General features: G+C 48.5%; 1 protein-coding gene across 4 annotated transcripts in view; it reads right to left on the reverse strand.

The window, feature by feature from the left end:
• The window catches only part of LRRC57 (leucine rich repeat containing 57), a 60,212-nt gene that overhangs the window by 30,147 nt on the left and 4,465 nt on the right, over positions 1 to 25,600 (reverse strand). For all 4 annotated transcript variants that reach the window (XM_063947933.1, XM_063947932.1, XM_063947935.1 and 1 more), the window contains exon 2: positions 11,532 to 11,704. In XM_063947933.1, coding sequence (XP_063804003.1) covers positions 11,532 to 11,615 — 84 coding nt within the window. In that variant the 5' untranslated portion in view covers positions 11,616 to 11,704. The remainder of the gene's footprint in view (positions 1 to 11,531; positions 11,705 to 25,600) is intronic.

Consider the following 25,600-nt stretch of genomic DNA (forward strand, 5'->3'; position numbering starts at 1 on the left):
CTCCCATCCGCAGCCCTTGGATGGGGGGGACAGCCTCGGGCTTCACCCCTGGCCCTTGGGTGGCTGGGGGGGGGGGGGACCCCTTGATTAAAGGGGTCCCCACTCCCCCAGGGTACCCCGGCCAGGGGTGACTAGTTGGATATTTAATGCCACGGCCGCAGGGCACTGTATAAAAGTGACCCCCGGCTGTGGCATTATCTGTCCAGCTAGTGGAGCCCGATGCTGGTGTGAAAAATACGGGGGACCCCTGCTCGTTTTGTCCCCCGTATTTTTTGCACCAGCACCAGGCGCAGAGCCCGGTGCTGGTTTTAAAAATACGGGGGATCCCTGCCCAATTTTTCCCCGCATTTTTAGAACCAGGACCAGCTCGAAGAGCCCGAGGCTGGTTATGCTTTGGAGGGGGGACCCCACGCCATTTTTTTTTTAAATTTTACCGTTCCAGCACTAAAAAAAAAAAAAAAATATATATAATATTTAAAAAAATATATAAATAATACTTGTGCCTCCAAAAAAAAAAAAAAAAGTACCTAATCCCTTCTAATATAAATAGATCTGCTATTCCCCAAAAAAAAAACACCAAAAAAAACATGTTTAAATTTTTTTTTTATTGTTTTCACCCTCCAAAGTGTGGCGGATTGAAAATGACGAATTTACTGTCTAAAAGCACTGCTGTCGAATTTCCAAACTTGAATTGAATATGCTTTTGTCGAATTGCAGCACTTGTATCATTGCAGAAAAGTTGAATTTGCAAAAAGTCGAATTTCAAAAAGTCGAATTTTGAAAGTCCGTTTTTTTGACGGAAAGCACTGAATTGCATTGACGATTTTTTTTTTGTGGCGAAAATGACCCGAAATTCGACAATTTCGGGAATTCGACCGCAATTGCATATACCCCTACATCTGTAAGTGCCGACAGCTAGGCCAGGGCGTCCTGAACCCCGCTGGTTGTCTGAGAGCCTGAGTCCGTGGTACATTTATCACAGAGTAAAGAAATCTCAGAAGAGGTCTGTGTAAATTTAAGGGAACACCCCTTACAAGTGAAAACTTTCTGTGAACCTTTAGTACTGTTCTTCCCTGCCATTCTTACAGCCACAGGCACACAGTAAGAAACACAAAATATCAGACAGTGAAGCAGTGTATGATAGGAGAGAGCACGTGAGGGAAGGAGCCACCACCTGCCTATATGCTAATACCAAGTAAAAGTGCAGGCAGATATAAGACAACTCCCCTAGAAGCCAATAGCCCAGGTGTCTTGTAACCAAGACTGGTCCCCACATTAGCCCCCTCTGACTTACAGTACTGGAGTAGTGAATGGGTATCAGGAAATGGCTAGCAGCGTGTTCTGCGAAAAATGTCGCCTCTTACTGCACCCAGCGCCAGCCATTGTAAGCTCATTCCTCTGAAAGGGCGCGCTGAGTCATTTCCGCTGGCTGCAGCGCGCCTCTATTACCGCACTGAGTGGACCGTTGCTATGGCAAGGTGCCCTGCCGGGCGCCAGAGATCTGAGCGGTATTACCGCTATGTAACAGACACGGGGGGTCATTCCGACCTGATCGCACGCTAGCTATTTTTTGCAGCGCTGCGATCAGGTCAAAACTCGGCAAAACTGCGCATGGAGATGCACCGCAATGCACAGGCGCGTCATACGGGTACAAAGCGAATCGTGCTGGGCGCTGGATTTAATGAAGAATCCATTCGCACATCCAATTGCATGAAGATTAACAGGAAGATGGCGTTTATGGGTGTCAATTGACCTACTTTAGGGAGTGGTTGTAAAAACGCAGGCGTGTCCAAGCATTTGCAGGGCATGTGTCTGACGTCAATTCTGGGACCGGACAGGCTGAAGTGATCGCAGCGGCTGAGTAAGTTCAGACCTACTCAGAAACTGCACAAACTGTTTTTGTACCGCTCGGCTGCACATGCGATCGCACACTTGCAAAGCGAAAATACACTCCTCCATAGGAGGGGACTATCTGATCGCAGCGCTGCAAAAAATAGCTAGCGAGCGACCAACTCGGAATGACCCCCACAGTCAGGTATTTTGGTCACCAGCCAGCGCACCGCACCATGCGCTGGCCAAGTTACTGTGCAGACCCTGTTAACAGCGTTAAGCTGTAGTATGACAGCATATTGCGCCCTACAAGTACAGGTTTAGGGGCATAAGACCATGCAGATTTCCTGAGGCAGCGCATACAGATTATGGGGTATATGCAACTGCGGTCGAATTGCCGCAAATGTCGAAAAACAGGGCATTTTCGACACACAAAAAAAATTTGACAATGCAATACAGTACTTTTCGACAAAAAAACGGCCGTTTCAGATTCGACTTTTTGAAATTCGACAGTTGTCAAATTCGACATGTCTGCAATGGTAAAAATGCGGCTTTTCGACAAAAGTATATTCAATTGAAGAATGTCGATTCGACAACAGTGCTTTTCGACAGTCATTTCGTCAATTTCAGTCCGCCTCATTTTGGTGGCGGAATATAATAAAAAAATGTAAAAACATTTTTTTTTTGGTGTTTTTTTGTTGTTGCTAATAGCATATCTATTTATATTAGAAGGGATTATCTACTTGGTTTGTCTATTAGGAGCCACAAGTATTATTTATATATTTTTTTTAAAGAATATATATCTTTTTTTTACTGACTAAAATAATATGAAGAGATCAGAGCATGTTTTTCAGTGGGAAGGGGTGGGAATGGGTTAAAAATCTTGAAAAAAAAAAATGCGTGGGGTCCGCCCTCCTAAGCATAACCAGCCTCGGGCTCTTTGAGCCGGTCCTGGTTGTAAAAATACGGGGGGGGGGAATTGACAGGGGATCCCCCGTATTTTTACAACCAGCACCGGGCTCTGCATCTGGTCCTGGTGCAAAAAATACGGGGGACAAAAAGTGCAGGGTCCCCCGTATTTTTAACACCAGCACCGGGCTCGACTAGCTGGAGAGATAATGCCACAGCCGGTGGACACTTTTATACTGGTCCCTGCGGCCGTGGCATTAAATCCCCAACTAGTCACCCCTGGCCGGGGTACCCTGGAGGAGTGGGGACCCCTTAAATCAAGGGCCCCCACCTCCAGCCACCCAAGGGCCAGGGGTGAAGCCCGAGGCTGTCCCCCCCATCCAATGGCTGCGGATGGGGGGCCGATAGCCTTGTGTCAAATAAAAGAATATTGGTTTTTGTAGCAGAACTACAAGTCCCAGCAAGCCTCCCCCGCAAGCTGGTACTTGGAGAACCACAAGTACCAGCATGCGGGGGGAAACGGGCCTGCTGGTACCTGTAGTTCTACTGCAAAAAAAATACCCAAATAAAAACAGTACACAGACACCGTGAAAGTAAAACTTTATTACAAACATGCACGCCGACACACACATACTTACCTATGTTCACACGCCGACTCTGTCCACTTCTCCATGTAGAATCCATGGGGTACCTGAAAATAAAATGATACTCACAAAAATCCTGTGTAGCATCTGTCCTCTTCTCTTTATAATCCACGTACTTGGCAAAAAAACAAACCGCATTACCCGGACCACGCACTGAAAGGGGTCCCATGTTTACACATGGGACCCCTTTCCCGACTGCTGAGACCCCCGTGACTCCTGTCACAGAGGGTCCCTTCAGCCAATCAGGGAGCGCCACGTCGTGGCACTCTCCTGATTGGCTGTGCGCGTCTGAACTGTCAGACGGCACATGCCGCTCCATTATCTTCAATGGTGGGAACCTTGCAGTCAGCGGTGAGGTTACTCGCGGTCAGTGGCTGACCGCGAGTAACCTCACCGCTGACCGCAAAGTTCCCACCATTGAAGATAATGGAGCGGCATAGTGCTATGCGCCATCTGAGTTCAGATGCGCACAGCCAATCAGGAGAGTGCCACGACGTGGCGCTCCCTGATTGGCTGAAGGGACCCTCTGTGACAGGAGTCACGGGGGGTCCCGGCATTCGGGGAAAGGGGTCCCATGTGTAAACATGGGACCCCTTTCAGTGCGTGGTCCGGGTAATGCGGTTTGTTTTTTTGCCAAGTACGTGGATTACAAAAAAGAAGAGGACAGATCTACACTGGATTATGGTGAGTATAATTTTATTTTCAGGTACCCCGTGGATTCTACTTTGAGAAGTGGACTGAGCCTCGTGTCAACATAGGTAAGTATGTGTGTGTCGGTATGCATGTATGTAATAAAGTATTACTTTCACGGTGTGTGTGTCCTGTTTTTATTTGGGTATTTTTTTTGCAGTAGAACTACAGGTACCAGCGGGCCGGTTTCCCCCCCGCATGCTGGTACTTGTGGTTCTCCAAGTACCAGCTTGCGGGGGAGGCTTGCTGGGACTTGTAGTTCTGCTACAAAAAACAATATTCTTTTATTTGACACAAGGCTATCAGCCCCCCATCCACAGCCCTTGGATGGGGGGGGGGGGGAGACAGCCTCGGGCTTCACCCCTGGCCCTTGGGTGGCTGGAGGGGGGGGGGACCCCTTGATTTAAGGGGTCCCCACTCCTCCAGGGTACCCCGGCCAGGGTTGACTAGTTAGTGATTTAATGCCAGGGCCGCAGGGACCGATATAAAAGTGTCCCCCGGCTGTGGCATTAACTCTCTGACTAGTGGAGCCCGGTGCTGGTGTTAAAAATACGGGGGACCCCTACGCTTTGTGTCCCCCGTATTTTTTGCACCAGGACCGGACGCAGAGCCCGGTGCTGGTTGTAAAAATAAGGGGGATCCCCTGTCAATTTTCCCCCCGTATTTTTACAACCAGGACCGGCTCAAAGACCCCGAGGCTGGTTATGCTTAGGAGGGGGGACCCCACGCAATTTTTTTCTGGGTTTTTTAAACACTTTTGTGCCGTCGAAAAAGTCGAATCCAGGACGCACACTATCCGTCAATTGGTCCGTTTTTCGACAGCGGGACTGTCGAATCCGTTTTTTATTGAATATGTCGAATTCGGGTCCCGGCGGCAGGGTGTCTGACTGTCGAATTGTGTCGAATTAAAAACCGGTCGAATTCCAGCCGGAATTCGACCGCAATTGCATATAGCTCTATATGAGACCACAGTTGGGGATGGAACCATAGGTAATTGTCCCATCTGCTCTCACTATAATGTGCCACTGCCGAGACCCCAAGGCATGCCCTGGTAACAATAAACCCTGCCCATTCTTGATACATCAACTCATGAACAATTGCATCTTAAAAATGATATGAATACATGTCACTTACATTTTATGATGTTGGGTGCTGCTCGATGATGCATATCCCTCTCGCCCCATCTAGCCCATTATCCTCTATTCAGAATTCCTTGCTCTCCTCCATGTTTAGGGAAAATTGCTGCGGGCAGCTTCGCCCCTGTCTGTCGTCACTGTCGCCTTTGTCACAGCCCTGTGCTCACCCTCTCTATGTGACATATCTGTCACTAGCCAGCGCGCTCATTGCTATGGCAACAAGTCATATGTATAACACGTAACTGTCCAGGGCTGACTACTCCAACCAGACCACAGAGAATGTGGTGGCGCTATAGGAATAATAATATTATCACTAGTTAAAAGCCTGTCAATTTTGAATATGAAAGGTCGTTATAAATGGCAACTGACATATCAAAAAACTACCCCTGCCTCCATTTTCTTTCTCCTCAGCACCCTCTCTCCATATGCAGCACATGTAAAACAGTCAGATCAGTATTTTTAATTAATTAGCAGCAGGATATAACAACTCCCTGCATTATCACTTTCACTTTCAGCTAAAGGAGAAATCTGAACTGTGGAGCGGACTCTAGAGGCCTCTCTCCATATGCAGCACATGTAAAACAGTCAGATCAGTATTTTTAATAAGAATTTACTTACCGATAATTCTATTTCTCGTAGTCCGTAGTGGATGCTGGGGACTCCGTCAGGACCATGGGGAATAGCGGGCTCCGCAGGAGACAGGGCACATCTAAAAAGCTTTTTAGGTCACATGGTGTGTACTGGCTCCTCCCCCTATGACCCTCCTCCAAGCCTCAGTTAGGTACTGTGCCCGGACGAGCGTACACAATAAGGAAGGATCTTGAATCCCGGGTAAGACTCATACCAGCCACACCAATCACACCGTACAACTTGTGATCTGAACCCAGTTAACAGTATGATAACAAAACGAAGTAGCCTCCGAAAAGATGGCTCACAACAATAGTAATAACCCGATTTTTGTAACAATAACTATGTACAAGCATTGCAGACAATCCGCACTTGGGATGGGCGCCCAGCATCCACTACGGACTACGAGAAATAGAATTATCGGTAAGTAAATTCTTATTTTCTCTAACGTCCTAGTGGATGCTGGGGACTCCGTCAGGACCATGGGGATTATACCAAAGCTCCCAAACGGGCGGGAGAGTGCGGATGACTCTGCAGCACCGAATGAGAGAACTCCAGGTCCTCCTTAGCCAGAGTATCACAAGTTGTAAAATTTTACAAACGTGTTCTCCCCTGACCACGTAGCTGCTCGGCAAAGTTGTAATGCCGAGACTCCTCGGGCAGCCGCCCAGGATGAGCCCACCTTCCTTGTGGAATGGGCATCTACATATTTCGTCTGTGGCAGGCCTGCCACAGAATGTGCAAGCTGAATTGTACTACAAATCCAGCGTGCAATAGACTGCTTAGAAGCATGAGCACCCAGCTTGTTGGGTGTATACAGTATAAACAGCAAGTCAGACTTTCTGACTCCAGCCGTCCTAACTATATATATATATATATATATATTTTTAGGGCCCTGACCACGTCTAGTAACTTGGAGTCCTCCAAGTCCCTAGTAGCCGCAGGCACCACAAGAGGTTGTTTCAGGTGAAAACGCTGACACCCCTTCATGAAGAAACTGGAGACGAGTCCCAGTTCTGTCCTGTTCAAATGGAAAATTTTAATATGGGCTTTTGTAAGACAAAGCCGCCCATTCTGACAATCGCCTGGCCGAGGCCAGGGCTAACAACATGGTCACTTCCCATGTGAGATATTTGTCAACAGCATGGTCACTTTCCATGTGAGATATTTCAAATCCACAGATTTGAGCGGTTCAAACCAATATGATTTTAAGAAATCCCAACACTATGTTGAGATCTCACGGTGCCCCTAGGGGCACAAAAAAGCTGTATATGCAATACATCCTTTACAATCTGGACTTCAGGAACAGAAGTCAATTCTTTCTGGAAGAAAATCTACAGGGCCGAAATTTAAATGTTAATGAACCCCAATTTGAGGTCCAAAACACTCCTGTTTTCAGGAAGTGTAGAAATCGACCTAGTTGAATTTCCGTCGTGGAGCCTTCCTGGCCTCACCCACGCAACATATTTTCACCACATGTGGTGATGACGTTGTGCGGTCACCTCCTTCCTGGCTTTGACCAGGGTAGGTATGACCTCTTATGGAATGCCTTTTCCCCTCAGGATCCGGCATTCAACCGCCATGCCGTCAAACGCAGCCGCGGTAAGTCTTGGAATAGACTTGGTACTTGCTGAATCAAGTCCCTTCTTAGCTCCCCAGGCCCTTAGTCCTCTGTGAGCATTTCTTGAAGTTCCGGGTACCAAGTCCCTCTTGGCCAATCCGGAGCCACTAGTATAGTTCATACTCCTCTATGTCTTATAATTCTCAATACCCTGGTTATGAGAAACAGAGGAGGGAACACATACACAGACTGGTACACCCACGGTGTTACCAGAACATCCACAGCTATCGCCTGAAGGTCTCATGACCTGGCGGAATACCTGTCCCGTTTTTGTTCGGGCGGGACGCCATCATGTCCACCTTTGGTCTTTGCCAACGGTCCACAATCATGTTGAAAAACTTCCCTATGAAGTTTCCACTCTCCCGGGTGGAGGTCATGCCTGCTGAGGAAGTCTGCTTCCCAGTTGTCCACTCCCGGAAAGAACACTGCTGACAGTGCTATCACATGATTTTCCGCCTAGCGAAAAATCCTTGCAGTTTTCACTGCCCTCCTGCTTCTTGTGCCGCCCTTCTGTTTACGTGGGCGACTGCCGTGATGTTATCCCACTGGATCAATACCGGCTGACCTTGAAGCAGAGGTCTAGCTAAGTTTAGAGCATTATAAATTTGCTCTAAGCTTATTTATGCGGAGAGAATTCTCCAGACTTAATCACACTTCCCTGGAAATTTTTTCCCTGTGTGACTGTTCCCCAGCCTCTCAGGCTGGCCTCCGTGGTCACCGGCATCCAATCCTGAATGCCGAATCTGCGGCCCTCTAGAAGATGAGCACTCTGTAATCACCACAGGAGAGACACCCTTTTCCTTGGATATAGGGTTATCCGCTGATGCATCTGAGGATGCGATCCGGACCATTTGTCCAGCAGATCCCACTGAAGAGTTCTTGCGGGAAATCTGCCGAATGGAATTGCTTCGTAATAAGCCACCATTTTTACCAGGACTCTTGTGCAATGATGCACTGACACTTTTCCTGGTTTTAGGAGGATCCCGATTAGCTCGGATAACTCCCTGGTTTTCTCCACTGGGAGAAACACGTTTTTCTGGACTGTGTCCAGAATCTTCCCTAGGAACAGTAGACGTGTCGTCGGAAAAAGCTGCGATTTTGGAATATTTAGAATCCACTCGTGCTGTCGTAGAACTACTTAAGATAGTGCTACTCCGACCTCCAACTGTTCTCTGGACCTTGCCCTTATCAGGAAAGCGTCCATGTTTCTTTTAAGAAAAATCATCATTCCGGCCATTACCTTGGTAAAGACCCGGGGCGCCGTGGACCATCCAAACGGCAGCGTCTGAACTGATAGTGACAGTTCTGTACCAGGAACCTGAAGTACCCTTGGTGAGAAGGGCAAATTTGGACCTGTAGGTAAACGTCCCTGATATCCAGTGACATCATATCGTCCCCTTCTTCCTGGTTCGCTATCACTGCTCCGAGTGACTCCATCTTGATTTGAACGCTTGTATGTAAGTGTTCAAATATTTCAGATCTCACCGAGCCGGTTGGCTTCAGTACCACAATATAGTGTGGAATACTACCCCCTTCCTTGTTGTAAGAAGGGTACTTTGATTATCACCTGCTGGGAATACAGCCTGTGAATTGTGTGAGGGGGAGACGTCTCGAATTTCCAATGTACACCTGGGATATTACATGTAGGATCCCGGAGTTCCCTTGCGAGTGTTGCTGAAACTCTTGAGATGACCCCCTACCGCACCTGAGTCCGCTTGTACGGCCCCAGCGTTATGCTGCGGACTTGGCAGAAGCCGTGAGGAGCTTCTGTTCCTGGGAATGAGCTGCTTGCTGCAGTCTTCTTCCCTTTCCTCTCCCCCTGGGCAGATATGACTGGCCTTCGCCCGCCTGCCCGTATGGGGACGAAAGGACTGAGACTGAAAAGACTGTGTCCTTTTCTGCCAATATGTGACTCGGGGTAACAAAAGGTGGATTTTTCAGCTGTTGCCATGGCCACCAGGTCCAATGGACCGCCCCTTTATACGGCAATACTTCCATATGCCGTCTGGAATCTGCCTCACCTGACCACTGTCGTGTCTTCGTCTGGCAGATATGTACATCACATTTACTCTTGATGCCAGAATGCAAATATGCCTCTGCGCATCACACATATATAGAAATGCATCCTTAAAATGCTCTATAGACAATAAAATCCTGTCCCTGTCAAGGGTATCAAAATTTTCAGTCAGGAAATCCGACCAAGCCCCCTCAGCGCTGCACATCCAGGCTGAGGCGATTGCTGGTCGTAGTATAACACCAGTATGTGTGTATATACTGTTATGATATTTTCCAGCTTCCTATCAGCTGGCTCCTTGAGGGCGGCCGTATCTGGAAACGGTAACGCCATGTTTTTTATAAGCGTGTGAGCGCCTTGTCCACCCTAAGGTGTGTTTTCCAACTCGCCCTTACTACTGGCGGGAAAAAGGGTATACCGCCCATAACTTTCTGTCGGAGGAACCCCACGTATCATCACACACTTCATTTAATTTATCTGATTTAGGCAAAACTACAAGTAGTTTTTTCCCACCCTACAAAATACCCTTATTTGTGGTACTTGTGGTATCAGAAATACGTAACACCTCCTTCATTGCCCTTAACATGTAACTTGTGGCCCTAAAGGAAAAATACGTTTGTTTCTTCACCGTCGACACTGGGGTCAGTGTCCGTGTCAGTGTCTGTCGACCGACTGAGGTAAATGGGCGTTTTTACAAGCCCCTGACGGTGTCTGAGACGCCTGGACCGATACTAATTTGTCCGCCGGCTGTCTCATGTCGTCAACCGGCTTGCAGCGTGTTGACATTATCACGTAATTCCATAAGTAAGCCATCCATTCTGGTGTCGACTCCCTAGAGAGTGACATCACCATTACAGGCAATTTTCTCCGTCTCCTCACCAACATTTTCCTCATACATGTCGACACACACGTACCGACCTACAGCACACACATACAGGGAATGCTCTGATAGAGGACAGGACCCACTAGCCCTTTGGGGAGACAGAGGGAGAGTTTGCCAGCACACACCAAAAGCGCCATAATGTATATAACAACCCTAGAAGGTGTTGTTTCTATATATGGGCTCTTAATATATAATTATATCGCCAATTTATGCCCCCCTTCTCTTTAACCCTGTTTCTGTAGTGCAGGGGAGAGTGGGAGCCTTCCTCACCAGCGGAGCTGGTCAGGAAAATGGCGCTGAGTGCTGAGGAGAATAAGCTCCGCCCCTTTCACGGCGGGCTTTTCTCCCGGTTATTAGGAAAACTGGCCTGGGTTAAATACATACATATAGCCTTAATGGCTATATGTGATGTATTTATTTGCCAAATAGGTATTTATATTGCTGCCCAGGGCGCCCCCAGCAGCGCCCTGCACCCTCCGTGACCGTGTCAGTGAGCCGTGTAGCAACAATGGCGCACAGCTGCAGTGCTGTGCGCTACCTCTCTGAAGACTGTGAAGTCTTCTGCCGCCTGTTTCCGGACCTCCGTTCCGCCGTCTTTCTTCAGCGTCTGTAAGGGGGATCGGCGGCGCGGCTCCGGGACGAACCCCAGGCTGACCTGTGTTCCGACTCCCTCTGGAGCTCAGTGTCCAGTAGCCTAAAACTTCAATCCTCCTGCACGCAGGTGAGTTGCAAGTCTCTCCCCTAAGTCCCTCGTTGCAGTGATCCTGTCGCCAGCAGGAATCACTGATTAGAAACCTAAAAAAAAACTTTACTAAACAGCTCCTTAAGAGAGCCATCCAGTTTGCACCCTTCTCGGACGGGCACAAAAACCTAACTGAGGCTTGGAGGAGGGTCATAGGGGGAGGAGCCAGTACACACCATGTGACCTAAAAAGCTTTTTAGATGTGCCCTGTCTCCTGCGGAGCCCGCTATTCCCCATGGTCCTGACGGAGTCCCCAGCATCCACTAGGACGTTAGAGAAAATTAATTAGCAGCAGGATATAACAACTCCCTGCATTATCACTTTCACTTTCAGCTAAAGGAGAAATCTGAACTGTGGAGCGGACTCTAGAGGCCTAACATTACATTTTATTATATGAGATTATTATTATTACTACAACAGCAGCCTGCCTCTTACCTCAATCAGTCCTTTGTCCGTGAGTTGGAAAACACCAGTTTTCTGTGCTGTTTCCAGGTGTGCTTTTAGTGCACTGTTACCCATGATGCTGAAGAGTCCCGACCTCCGTAATGGTAAAGGATAATGCCACCTTTCACAGTTTTTAATCAGAGTATTAACTTAGTGCCGTCCAACTGTAATAAAGACATAGAAACAAAAATAGGAATTTAATACCTACCGGTAATTCCTTTTTTCCTAGTCTGTAGTGGATACTGTGGTCTTGTACTTTAGTACCATGGGGTATAGATTGGGTCCACTGGAGCCTGGCACTTTAAAACCTTTAGTGTGTGTATGTGTGTGCTGGCTCCTCCCCTCTATGCCCCTCCTACCAGACTGTCTAGGAAAACTGTGCCCGAGGAGACGGACATAATATGAGAGAAGAACAATACAACAGCGGTGAGGCAACAAGCCAACACACAACCATAAATGAAAGGAGGGCGCTAACAGAACAGAGGATAGCAACACCAACCTAACCAGGATAGCACAGCTATCCCAACAACGTAACTAGGCTGCAACGCCGGTCCAACCAAATACTTACACAGGTAAGCAGGAACGAAACACTGAGGCGGGCGTCCAGTATCCACTACGGACTAGCAGAAAATAAGAATTTACTTACCGATAATTCTATTTCTCATAGTCCGTAGTGGATGCTGGGGACTCCGAAAGGACCATGGGGAATAGCGGCTCCGCAGGAGACTGGGCACAAAGTAAAAGCTTTAGGACTAGCTGGTGTGCACTGGCTCCTCCCCCTATGACCCTCCTCCAAGCCTCAGTTAGGATACTGTGCCCGGACGAGCGTACACAATAAGGAAGGATTTTGAATCCCGGGTAAGACTCATTACCAGCCACACCAATCACACCGTACAACTTGTGATCTGAACCCAGTTAACAGCATGATAACAGAAGGAGCCTCTGAAAAGATGGCTCACAACAACAATAACCCGATTTTTGTAACAATAACTATGTACAAGTAATGCAGACAATCCGCACTTGGGATGGGCGCCCAGCATCCACTACGGACTATGAGAAATAGAATTATCGGTAAGTAAATTCTTATTTTCTCTAACGTCCTAGTGGATGCTGGGGACTCCGAAAGGACCATGGGGATTATACCAAAGCTCCCAAACGGGCGGGAGAGTGCGGATGACTCTGCAGCACCGAATGAGAGAACTCCAGGTCCTCCTCAGCCAGGGTATCAAATTTGTAGAATTTAGCAAACGTGTTTGCCCCTGACCAAGTAGCTGCTCGGCAAAGTTGTAAAGCCGAGACCCCTCGGGCAGCCGCCCAAGATGAGCCCACTTTCCGTGTGGAATGGGCTTTTACAGATTTTGGCTGTGGCAGGCCTGCCACGGAATGTGCAAGCTGAATTGTACTGCAAATCCAACGAGCAATCGTCTGCTTAGAAGCAGGAGCACCCAGCTTGTTGGGTGCATACAGGATAAACAGCGAGTCAGATTTTCTGACTCCAGCCGTCCTGGAACATATATTTTCAGGGCCCTGACTACGTCCAGCAACTTGGAATCCTCCAAGTCCCTAGTAGCCGCAGGCACCACAATAGGTTGGTTTAAGTGAAATGCTGAAACACCTTAGGGAGAAATTGAGGACGAGTCCTCAATTCCGCCCTGTCCGAATGGAAAATCAGATAAGGGCTTTTACAGGATAAAGCTGCCAATTCTGACACGTGCCTGGCCCAGGCCAGGGCCAACAGCATGACCACTTTCCATGTGAGATATTTTAACTCCACAGATTTAAGTGGTTCAAACCAATGTGACTTTTGGAATCCAAAAAAAAAAACTACATTGAGATCCCAAGTGCCACTGGAGGCACAAAAGGAGGCTGTATATGCAGTACCCCTTTTACAAACGTCTGAACTTCAGGGACTGAGGCTAGTTCTTTTTGGAAGAAAATTGACAGGGCCGAAATTTGAACCTTAATGGACCCCAATTTCAGGCCCATAGACACTCCTGTTTGCAGGAAATGTAGGAATCGACCCAGTCGAATTTCCACCGTCGGGCCTTACTGGCCTCGCACCACGCAACATATTTTCGCCAATTGCGGTGATAATGTTTTTGCGGTTACATCCTTCCTGGCTTTGATCAGGATAGGGATGACTTCATCCGGAATGCTCTTTTTCCTTCAGGATCCGGCGTTCAACCGCCATGCCGTCAAACGCAGCCGCGGTAAGTCTTGGAACAGACAGGGTCCTTGCTGGAGCAGGTCCCTTCTTAGAGGTAGAGGCCACGGATCCTCCGTGAGCATCTCTTGAAGTTCCGGTTACCAAGTCCTTCTTGGCCAATCCGGAGCCACGAATATAGTGCTTACTCCTCACCATCTTATCAATCTCAGTACCTTGGGTATGAGAGGCAGAGGAGGAAACACATACCCTGACTGGTACACCCACAGTGTTACCAGAGCGTCTACAGCTATTGCCTGAGGGTCCCTGGACCTGGCGCAATACCTGTCGAGTTTTTAATCATGTGGAAGACTTCTGGGTGAAGTCCCCACTCTCCCGGGTGGAGGTCGTGCTGAGGAAGTCTGCTTCCCAGTTGTCTACTCCCGGAATGAATACTGCTGACAGTGCTATCCCAGGATTTTCCGCCCATCGAAGAATCCTTGCAGCTTCTGTCATTGCCCTTCTGCTTCTTGTGCCACCCTGTCTGTTTACGTGGGTGACTGCCGTGATGTTGTCCGACTGGATCAACACCGGCTGTCCTTGAAGCAAAGGTCTTGCTAAGCTTAGAGCATTGTAAATGTCCCTTAGCTTCAGGATATTTATGTGAAGTGATGTCTCCAGGCTTGACCATAAGTCCTGGATATTCCTTCCCTGTGTGACTGCTCCCCAGCCTCGCAGGCTGGCATCCGTGGTTACCAGGACCCAGTCCTAAATGCCGAATCTGCGGCCCTCTAGAAGATGAGCACTCTGCAACCACCACAGGAGGGACACCCTTGTCCTTGGTGACAGGGTTATCCGCTGATGCATCTGAAGATGCGACCCGGACCATTTGTCCAGCAGGTCCCACTGGAAAGTTCTTGCGTGGAATCTGCCAAATGGGATTGCTTCGTAGGAAGCCCCCATTTTACCCAGAACCCTTGTGCATTGATGCACTGAGACTTGGCTCGGTTTGAGGAGGTTCCTGACTAGCTCGGATAACTCCCTGGCTTTCTCCTCTGGGAGAAACACCTTTTTCTGGACTGTGTCCAGGATCATCCCTAGGAACAGAAGACACGTCGACGGAACCAGCTGCGATTTTGGAATATTGAGAATCCAATCGTGCTGCCGCAACACTATCTGAGATAGTGCTACACCGACCTCCAACTGTTCCCTGGATCTTACCCTTATCAGGGAATCGTCCAAGTAAGGGATAACTAAAATTCCCTTCCTTCGAAGGAACATCATCATTTCGGCCATTACCTTGGTAAAGACCCGGCAGCGTCTGAACTGATAGTGACAGTTCTGTACCATAAACCTGAGGTACCCTTGGTGAGAAGGGTAAATTTTGACATGAAGGTAAGCATCCTTGATGTCCCGAGACATCATGTAGTCCCCTTCTTCCAGGTTCGCAATCACTGCTCTGAGTGACTCAATCTTGAATTTGAACCTCTGTATGTAAGTGTTCAAAGATTTTAGATTTTAGAATCGGTCTCACCGAGCCGTCTGGCTTCGGTACCACAATAGTGTGGAATAATACCCCGTTCCCTGTTGCAGGAGGGGTACCTTGATTATCACCTGCTGGGAATACAGCTTGTGAATGGCTTCCAAAACTGCCTCCCTGTCCGAGGGAGACGTCGGTAAAGTCGACTTTTGGAAACGGCGAGGGGGAGACGTCTCGAATTCCAATATGTACCCCTGAGATATTACCTGAAGGATCCAGGGGTCTACTTGCGAGTGAGCCCACTGCGCACTGAAATTCATTGAGAACGGGCCCCCACCGTGCCTGAGCTTGTAAAGCCCTAGCGTCATACTGAGGGCTTGGCAGAAGATGCGATGCCTGTAGCAGGGCGTTGTATATGGGGGGGTCATTCCGAGTTGTTCGATGCGCAGCGATTAAGTGAAAAAATGGCACTTCTGCATATGCGGCGCAATGCGCACGCGCGATGTACTTTCACAACAGCCGATGTAGTTTTACACAAGATCTAAAGAGGCTTTTCAGTCGTAATGTCCGCCGCAGAGTGATTGACATGAAGTGGGCGTTTCTGGGTGTCAACTGACCATTTTCAGGGAGTGTTCGGAAAAACGCAGGCGTGCCAGGGAAAACGCAGGTGTTGCTGGGCGTGTTTGTGACGTCAAATCAGGAACTGAACAGTCTGAAGTGATCTCAAGCGCTGAGTAAGTCTGGAGCTACTCTGAAACTGCACAATTTTTTTTTGTAGCCGCTCTGTGATCCTTTCGTTCACACTTCTGCTAAGCTAAAATACACTCCCAGTGGGAGGCGGCATAGCGTTTGCACGGCTGCTAAAAACTGCTAGCGAGCGAGCAACTTGGAATGACCCCCATGGCCCTTAGCTCCAGAATGTTGATTGGAAAAATGGCTTCCTGAATTGACCATTTTCCTTGGAACTGTTCCCCCTGGGTGACCGCTCCCCAACCACTGAGGCTTGCGTCTGTGGTTAGTAGAATCCAATTTTGAATCCCGAACCTTCGGCCCTCGGTCAGGTGAGAAGTCTGAAGCCACCACAGAAGAGAAATCCTGGCTTTTGGCAACTGACGGATCCTCTGGTGCATGTGAAGATGCTATCTGGACCATTTGTCCAATAGATCCAGCTGGAAGGGCCTTGCATGAAAACTTCCGCACTGTATCACCTCGTAAGCGGCTACCATCTTTCCCAGAAGGCGAATGCATAGATGCACTGATATCCGGGTTTGTCTTAGAACATCCCACTCCATCGACTGGATCACCAATGCCTTTTCCAACAGAAGGAAAACCTTCTGTGCCTCCGTATCCAGTATCATTCCCAGGAACGGAAGCCTCCGTGTTGGTTCCAGATGAGATTTTGGTAGGTTCAGAATCCACCCATGATCCTGGAGTAGTCGGGCTGAGAGGGCAATGTTGACTAACAACCTCTATCTGGATGGTGCTTTTATCAGCAGATCGTCCAGGTATGGTATTATGTTCACTCCCTGTTTGCGGAGGAGAAACATCATTTCTGCCATTACCTTGGTGAACACCCACGGTGCCGTAGAGAGGCCAAATGGCAGGGCCTGGAACTGGTAGTGGCAGTCCTGTAAGGCAAACCTTAGATAAGCTTGATAAGGCGGCCAAATCGGAATATGAAGGTACGCATCCTTGATATCAAGAGACATCAAGAATTCCCCCTCTTCCATATCTGAGATCACCGCTCTCAGAGACTCCATCTTGAACTTGAACACCCGTAAGTACGAGTTCAACGACTTGAGATTTAAAATGGGCCTTACCGAACCGTCCGGTTTCGGAACTACAAACAGGTTGGAATAATAACCCTGGTTTTGCAGCTGAAGTGAAACTGGAACAATGACCCAAGTCCATGCCAGTTTCTGAATTGCTTCCTGTAAAGTCATACTTGCTTCTTGAGAAAAACCTGATTTGAAGAATCTGTGAGGTGGGAGTTCCTGAAACTCCAGTCTGTAGACCTGGCCTATAAGATCTTTGACCCAGGGATCCTGGCATGATGTTGCCCATATGTTTCTGAAGAATCTCAAACGGGCTCCCACCTGCCTGTCTTCCAGGCAGTGCGGACCACCGTCATGCTGAAGGCTTAGAGGCAGCAGAACCGGGGTTCTGTTCCTGTGAACCTGCAGTTGCTGGTTTTCTGGGTTTACCTCTATTGCCTTTGAAGGCCGTAGTAGAACCTTTGGGTTTGTTTTTAAACTTCGCTGTCCGAAAGGACTGCAGAGTTGAGCAGTGTAGGATTTTCTAGCTGGGGGAGCTGCGGAAGGAAGGTATGTAGACGTACCCGCTGTAGCTTTGGATATCCACGTATCCAGTTCATCTCCAAAAAGGGCTTCACCTGTGAAAGGTAGGTTTTCCACGTCCGCAGTCCACTGGCGTAACCACAAGCCCCTGCGTGCATAGAGTAAACCAATTTCCTTTATGGCCTCCACCATAAAGTTAGCAGAATCCTGTATATGTTGTAGGAGTAAAATTATCTCCCCCATGGATTAGGAATCTAATCCGTCATTTAGATTACCTGACCATTTTGCAATGGCCCTAGAGATCCATGTACAAGCTATAGTGGGTCTCTGGGCCATCCCCGCAGCTGTGTACAGAGATTTGAAAGTGGTCTCAATCTTGCTTCAAGGAAGCTGCCCCAGGAAAAGGTAAAACTATCTTACGAGACAGCCTAGAAACCGATGCGTCAACTATCGGTGGGTTTTCCCATTTTTTCCTATCATCCTGAGGAAACGGGAAGGATTTGAGTAACCGTTTTGGGACCTGAAACTTTTTGTCAGGATTTACCCAAGTTGCTTCAAATAGGGAATTTAATTTCTTAGATGCAGGGACAGTAGCTAAGGATTTATTTTTCACATTAAAATAAGATTCCTCCTCATCCTCTGATACCTTATCAGGGATTTGCAGGACCTCTCCACTAGCTTCTATCAGTGCCTATATTCCCTGAGACAAAGCTGATTCCCCCCCTCCCGAGTCCACCTCACCCTCCTCTGGGTCGGATACATCATCATCGGTATCAGCCTGCATGATTTGGGCCAGAGTACGCTTCTGTGGACAAATGGCAGGGGTCTGAGACGCTGGAATGACAACTGAATCTCTATTCATCAGGTCATCAACAGATTGCCTTAAGTATTGCGTCTCCTTCTCATTTTGGGATAATTTATTCGAAATATTTGAAATCATCCCTTTTAATGAATCTAACATACTGGTTCAGATCCACTAGCCTGAGAATGTGTACTATCCTGAGTACATGGCAGTGATCCCCCAGATTGAGAAAAACACTCTGCTGTGCATGATACACACTCATTTGACATAGTAAATATGAAAGAACACACACACACACACAGGAAATAGGTTAAAAGCACAGTTAACCCACACAGAGCCCTCCCAGGGAGACAGAGTATAATGAAGCCAGCTACACAGCGCCCCTATAGCTAAATAACAAGTTTAGCTGGGTCGCAAACTAAGTACACCAAATATTGCTCCCCCCGCTATGACCCCCTGGTACCGCTGAGATGTTCTGGAGTACTGGTGGAGGAGCTGCGCATCCCTGTCAAACTGCCTGTGTACAGCTGCATAGGGAAAATGGCGCTGGTGAGCTGCTGGATCCGCTCAGAGTGAAGCCCCGCCCCCTTAATGGCGGGCAGTCTTCCCGGGTTTTTTTTATACTGGCTGAGGTAATTATTCTGTTCTACAGTGGGTTAAAACCCCTGTAGTACACTGCCAGTGTGGGTATATTTAGTGGCTTCAGCTCGCCCCTCACAGCGGTCACTACAGTGTCTCTGAAGCCTGGAGCACAGCCTGCATGTCAGCGCTGCGCTCCTACCCTTGTGCTGCCATTACAGCCGGCGACACGCTAACCGGACACCTACTCACTACTCTTCTGACTTCTGGCTCTGTTAGGGGTGGCGGCATGCTGCGGGTCTGTACGCTCACCGTGGTGGGGCATGCGAATAGGACACTCAGGAGCTCAGTGTCCTGTCATCGGGGAAAGGGACCATTAACCCTACGGAGGTTGGGCCGTTCCCCCCCTAAGTCCCACGAAGCAGGCAGTCTGGCGCCAACCAGACCTACCTGAAAATAACAAAAAAGAAAATAAATGCAGAAAACTCTTTAGGAGCTTCCAGAGACGTGAACGGCTCCTCCGGGCACATTTTCTAAACTGAGTCTGGTAGGAGTGGCTTAGAGGGAGGAGACATCCCACACTATCAATTTCTTAAAGTGCCCATGGCTCCTAGTGGACCAGTCTATACCCCATGGTACTAATGTGGACACCAGTATCCTCTAGGACGTAAGAGAAATGTATATTATCCAGGGGGTATGTAGACCAGAAGTACACTTACACTATAACAAGGTGAATAGTTCCCGTAAAGGTATCTTTAGTCACCAGTCCTCCCACGTGTCAGAAATCAGACTAAACAATCAACTTCCCACAGCGATCCCGTTCCAGGGACGTACCATACTCACATAACACTAAACGGTTTCAATCACATCCTTTGAATGTGTCCTCATTAGGAACAGAGTGGCTATCCATATGATTGCAGTTGGGTCTGGGTGATCTGCTGAAATTCAGTGCTTCTATCTTAATATCGGGAAGCCGGAGCAGATGAGAGGTGTAGACAGGCAGGCGTGGAACCAGCAGAACTCAGTGAGCTGCAGCAGCCCAAGATTTTGGCTGAAGAAGATCTACTTTATTGCTTGATATCCAACACTGACCAGGCTTTTCTCAAGTTTAGCCCTGGACAGCCGGCTGTATCACAGCTGGCTGTACAGGGCTTACATCGGAGGCGGCAGCGGCTAAAGATCAGCGCGAGCCCATCACTGCAATCCAAGAGACGGCAGGGGATCAGCTCCAAAGCGCTGGGTGGTCCGGCCCACTTGAGAAAAGCCTGGTCAATGTTGGATATCAAGCAATAAAGTAGATCTTCTTCAGCCAAAATCTTGGGCTGCTGCAGCTCACTGAGTTCTGATGGTTCCACGCCTGCCGGTCTACACCTCTCATCTGCTCTGGCTTCCTGATATTAAGACAGAAGCACTGAATTTCAGCAGATCACCCAGACCCAACTGCAATCATATGGATAGCCCACTCCGTTCATAGGGGGTCATTCCGAGTTGTTCGCTCGCAAGCTGCTTTTAGCAGCTTTGCACACGCTAAGCCGCCGCCTACTGGGAGTGAATCTTAGCTTATTAAAATTGCGAACGAAAGATTAGCAGAATTGCGAATAGACACTTCTTAGCAGTTTCTGAGTAGCTCCAGACTTACTCGGCATCTGCGATCAGTTCAGTGCTTGTCGTTCCTGGTTTGACGTCACAAACACACCCAGCGTTCGCCCAGACACTCCCCCGTTTCTCCACCCACTCCCGCGTTTTTCCCAGAAACGGTAGCGTTTTTTCCCACACACCCATAAAACGGCCTGTTTCCGCCCAGAAACACCCACTTCCTGTCAATCACATTACGATCACCAGAACGAAGAAAAAACCTCGTAATGCCGTGAGTAAAATACCTAACTGCATAGCAAATTTACTTGGCGCAGTCGCACTGCGGACATTGCGCATGCGCATTAGCGACTAATCGCTCCGTTGCAAAAATAAGAATTTACTTACCGATAATTCTATTTCTCGGAGTCCGTAGTGGATGCTGGGGTTCCTGAAAGGACCATGGGGAATAGCGGCTCCGCAGGAGACAGGGCACAAAAAGTAAAGCTTTAGGATCAGGTGGTGTGCACTGGCTCCTCCCCCTATGACCCTCCTCCAAGCCTCAGTTAGGATACTGTGCCCGGACGAGCGTACACAATAAGGAAGGATTTTGAATCCCGGGTAAGACTCATACCAGCCACACCAATCACACTGTACAACCTGTGATCTGAACCCAGTTAACAGTATGATAACAGCGGAGCCTCTGAAAAGATGGCTCACAACAATAATAACCCGATTTTTGTAACTATGTACAAGTATTGCAGATAATCCGCACTTGGGATGGGCGCCCAGCATCCACTACGGACTCCGAGAAATAGAATTATCGGTAAGTAAATTCTTATTTTCTCTATCGTCCTAGTGGATGCTGGGGTTCCTGAAAGGACCATGGGGATTATACCAAAGCTCCCAAACGGGCGGGAGAGTGCGGATGACTCTGCAGCACCGAATGAGAGAACTCCAGGTCCTCCTTAGCCAGGGTATCAAATTTGTAGGATTTTACAAACGTGTTTGCCCCTGACTAAGTAGCCGCTCGGCAAAGTTGTAAAGCCGAGACCCCTCGGGCAGCCGCCCAAGATGAGCCCACCTTCCTTGTGGAATGGGCATTTACATATTTTGGCTGTGGCAGGCCTGCCACAGAATGTGCAAGCTGAATTGTATTACACATCCAACTAGCAATAGTCTGCTTAGAAGCAAGAGCACCCAGTTTGTTGGGTGCATACAGGATAACAGCAAGTCAGTTTTCCTGACTCCAGCCGTCCTGGAACCTATATTTTCAGGGCCCTGACAACATCTAGCAACTTGGAGTCCTCCAAGTCCCTAGTAGGCGCAAGGCACCACAATAAGCTGGTTCAGGTGAAACACTGACACCACCTTAGGGAGAGAACTGGGGACGAGTCCGCAGCTCTGCCCTGTCCGAATGGACAAACAGATATGGGCTTTTTTGAGAAAAAAACCACCAATTTGACACTCGCCTGGCCCAGGCCAGGGCCAAGAGCATGGTCACTTTTCATGTGAGATGCTTCAAATCCACAGATTTGACTGGTTTTAAACCAATGTGATTTGAGGAATCCCAGAACTACGTTGAGATCCCACAGTGCCACTGGAGGCACAAAAGGGGGTTGTATATGCAATACTCCCTTGACAAACTTCTGGACTTCAGGAACTGAAGCCAATTCTTTCTGGAAGAAAATCGACAGGGCCGAAATTTGAACCTTAATGGACCCCAATTTGAGGCCCATAGACACTCCTGTTTGCAGGAAATGCAGGAATCGACCGAGTTGAAATTTCTTCGTGGGGCCTTCCTGGCCTCACACCACGCAACATATTTTCGCCACATGTGGTGATAATGTTGTGCGGTCACCTCCTTCCTGGCTTTGACCAGGGTAGGAATGACCTCTTCCGGAATGCCTTTTTCCCTTAGGATCCGGCGTTCCACCGCCATGCCGTCAAACGCAGCTGCGGTAAGTCTTGGAACAGACATGGTACTTGCTGAAGCAAGTCCCTTCTTAGCGGCAGAGGCCATAAGTCCTCTGTGAGCATCTCTTGAAGTTCCGGGTACCAAGTCCTTCTTGGCCAATCCGGAGCCATGAGTATAGTTCTTACTCCTCTACGTCTTATAATTCTCAGTACCTTAGGTATGAGAAGCAGAGGAGGGAAAACATACACCGACTGGTACACCCACGGTGTTACCAGAACGTCCACAGCTATTGCCTGAGGGTCTCTTGACCTGGCGCAATACCTGTCCCGTTTTTTGTTCAGACGGGACGCCATCATGTCCACCTTTGGTATTTCCCAACGGTTCACAATCATGTGGAAAAACTTCCCGATGAAGTTTCCACTCTCCCGGGTGGAGGTCGTGCCTGCTGAGGAAGTCTGCTTCCCAGTTTCCATTCCCGGAATGAAACACTGCTGACAGTGCTATCACATGATTTTCCGCCCAGCGAAAAGTCCTTGCAGTTTTTGCCATTGCCCTCCTGCTTCTTGTGCCGCCCTGTCTGTTTACGTGGGCGACTGCCGTGATGTTTTTCCCACTGGATCAATACCGGCTGACCTTGAAGCAGAGGTCTTGCTAAGCTTAGAGCATTATAAAATTACCCTTAGCTCCAGTATATTTATGTGGAGAAAAGTCTCCAGACTTGATCACACTCCCTGGAAATTTTTTCCTTGTGTGACTGCTCCCCAGCCTCTCGGGCTGGCCTCCGTGGTCACCAGCATCCAATCCTGAATGCCGAATCTGCGGCCCTCTAGAAGATGAGCACTCTGTAACCACCACAGGAGAGACACCCTTGTCCTTGGATATAGGGTTATCCGCTGATGCATCTGAAGATGCGATCCGGACCATTTGTCCAGCAGATCCCACTGAAAAGTTCTTGCGTGAAATCTGCCGAATGGAATTGCTTCGTAGGAAGCCACCATTTTTACCAGGACCCTTGTGCAATGATGCACTGACACTTTTCCTGGTTTTAGGAGGTTCCTGACTAGCTCGGATAACTCCCTGGCTTTCTCTTCCGGGAGAAACACCTTTTTCTGGACTGTGTCCAGAATCATCCCTAGGCACAGCAGACGTGTCGTCGGGATCAGCTGCGATTTTGGAATATTTAGAATCCACCCGTGCTGTTGTAGCAGTATCCGAGATAGTGCTACTCCGACCTCCAACTGTTCCCTGGACTTTGCCCTTATCAGGAGATCGTCCAAGTAAGGGATAATTAAGACGCCTTTTCTTCGAAGAAGAATCATCATTTCGGCCATTACCTTGGTAAAGACCCGGGGTGCCGTGGACAATCCAACGGCAGCGTCTGAAACTGATAGTGACAGTTCTGTACCACGAACCTGAAGTACCCTTAGTGAGAAGGGCAAATTTGGGACATGGAGGTAAGCATCCCTGATGTCCCGGGACACTATATAGTCCCCTTCTTCCTGGTTCGTTATCACTGCTCTGAGTGACTCCATCTTGATTTGAACCTTTGTAAGTGTTCAAATTTTTTAGATTTAGAATAGGTCTCACCTAGCCTTCTGGCTTCAGTACCACAATATAGTGTGGAATAATACCCCTTTCCTTGTTGTAGGAGGGGTAATTTGATTATCACCTGCTGGGAATACAGCTTGTGAATTGTTTCCCATACTGCCTCCTTGTCGGAGGGAGACCTTGGTAAAGCAGACTTCAGGAGCCTGCGAGGGGGAAACGTCTCGACATTCCAATCTGTACCCCTGGGATACTACTTGTAGGATCCAGGGGTCCTGTACGGTCCCAGCGTCATGCTGAGAGCTTGGCAGAAGCGGTGGAAGGCTTCTGTTCCTGGGAATGGGCTGCCTGCTGCAGTCTTCTTCCCTTTCCTCTATCCCTGGGCAGATATGACTCTTATAGGGACGAAAGGACTGAGGCTGAAAAGACGGTGTCTTTTTCTGCAGAGATGTGACTTAGGGTAAAAACGGTGGATTTTCCAGCAGTTGCCGTGGCCACCAGGTCCGATGGACCGACCCCAAATAACTCCTCTTCCTTTATACGGCAATACACCTTTGTGCCGTTTGGAATCTGCATCACCTGACCACTGTCGTGTCCATAAACATCTTCTGGCAGATATGGACATCGCACTTACTCTTGATGCCAGAGTGCAAATATCCCTCTGTGCATCTCGTATATATAGAAATGCATCCTTTAAATGCTCTATAGTCAATAAAATACTGTCCCTGTCAAGGGTATCAATATTTTTAGTCAGGGAATCCGACCAAGCCACCCCAGCTCTGCACATCCAGGCTGAGGCGATCGCTGGTCGCAGTATAACACCAGTATGTGTGTATATACTTTTTATGATATTTTCCAGCCTCCTGTCAGCTGGCTCCTTGAGGACGGCCCTATCTATAGACGGTACCGCCACTTGTTTTGATAAGCGTGTGAGCGCCTTATCCACCCTAAGGGGTGTTTCCCACCGCGCCCTAACTTCTGGCGGGAAAGGGTATACCGCCAATAATTTTCTAACGGGGGGAACCCACGCATCATCACACTTCATTTAATTTATCTGATTCAGGAAAAACTACAGGTAGTTTTTTCACATCCCACATAATACCCTCTTTTGTGGTACTTGTAGTATCAGAAATATGTAACACCTCCTTCATTGCCCTTAACAAGTAACGTGTGGCCCTAAAGGGAAATACGTTTGTTTCTTCACCGTCGACACTGAAATCAGTGTCCGTGTCTGTGTCTGTCGACCGACTGAGGTAAAAGGACGTTTTAACGCCCCTGACGGTGTTTGAGACGCCTGGACAGGTACTAATTTGTTTGCCAGCCGTCTCATGTCGCCAACCGACCTTGCAGCGTGTTGACATTATCACGTAATTCCATAAATAAGCCATCCATTCCGGTGTCGACTCCCTAGAGAGTGACATCACCATTACAGGCAATTTGCTCCGCCTCCTCACCAACATCGTCCTCATACATGTCGACACACACGTACCGACATATAGCACACACACACAGGGAATGCTCTGATAGAGGACAGGACCCCACTAGCCCTTTGGGGAGACAGAGGGAGAGTTTGCCAGCACACACCAAAGCGCTATATTTTACAGGGATAGCCTTATAATAAGTGCTCCCTTATAGCTGCTTTTATAAAATCACAATTTCGCCAAATTTTGCCCCCCCTCTCTTGATTTAACCCTGTTTCTGTAGTGCAGTGCAGGGGAGCGCCT

Source organism: Pseudophryne corroboree, chromosome 12 (assembly GCF_028390025.1).
Source record: "Pseudophryne corroboree isolate aPseCor3 chromosome 12, aPseCor3.hap2, whole genome shotgun sequence".
NCBI lineage: Eukaryota > Metazoa > Chordata > Amphibia > Anura > Myobatrachidae > Pseudophryne > Pseudophryne corroboree.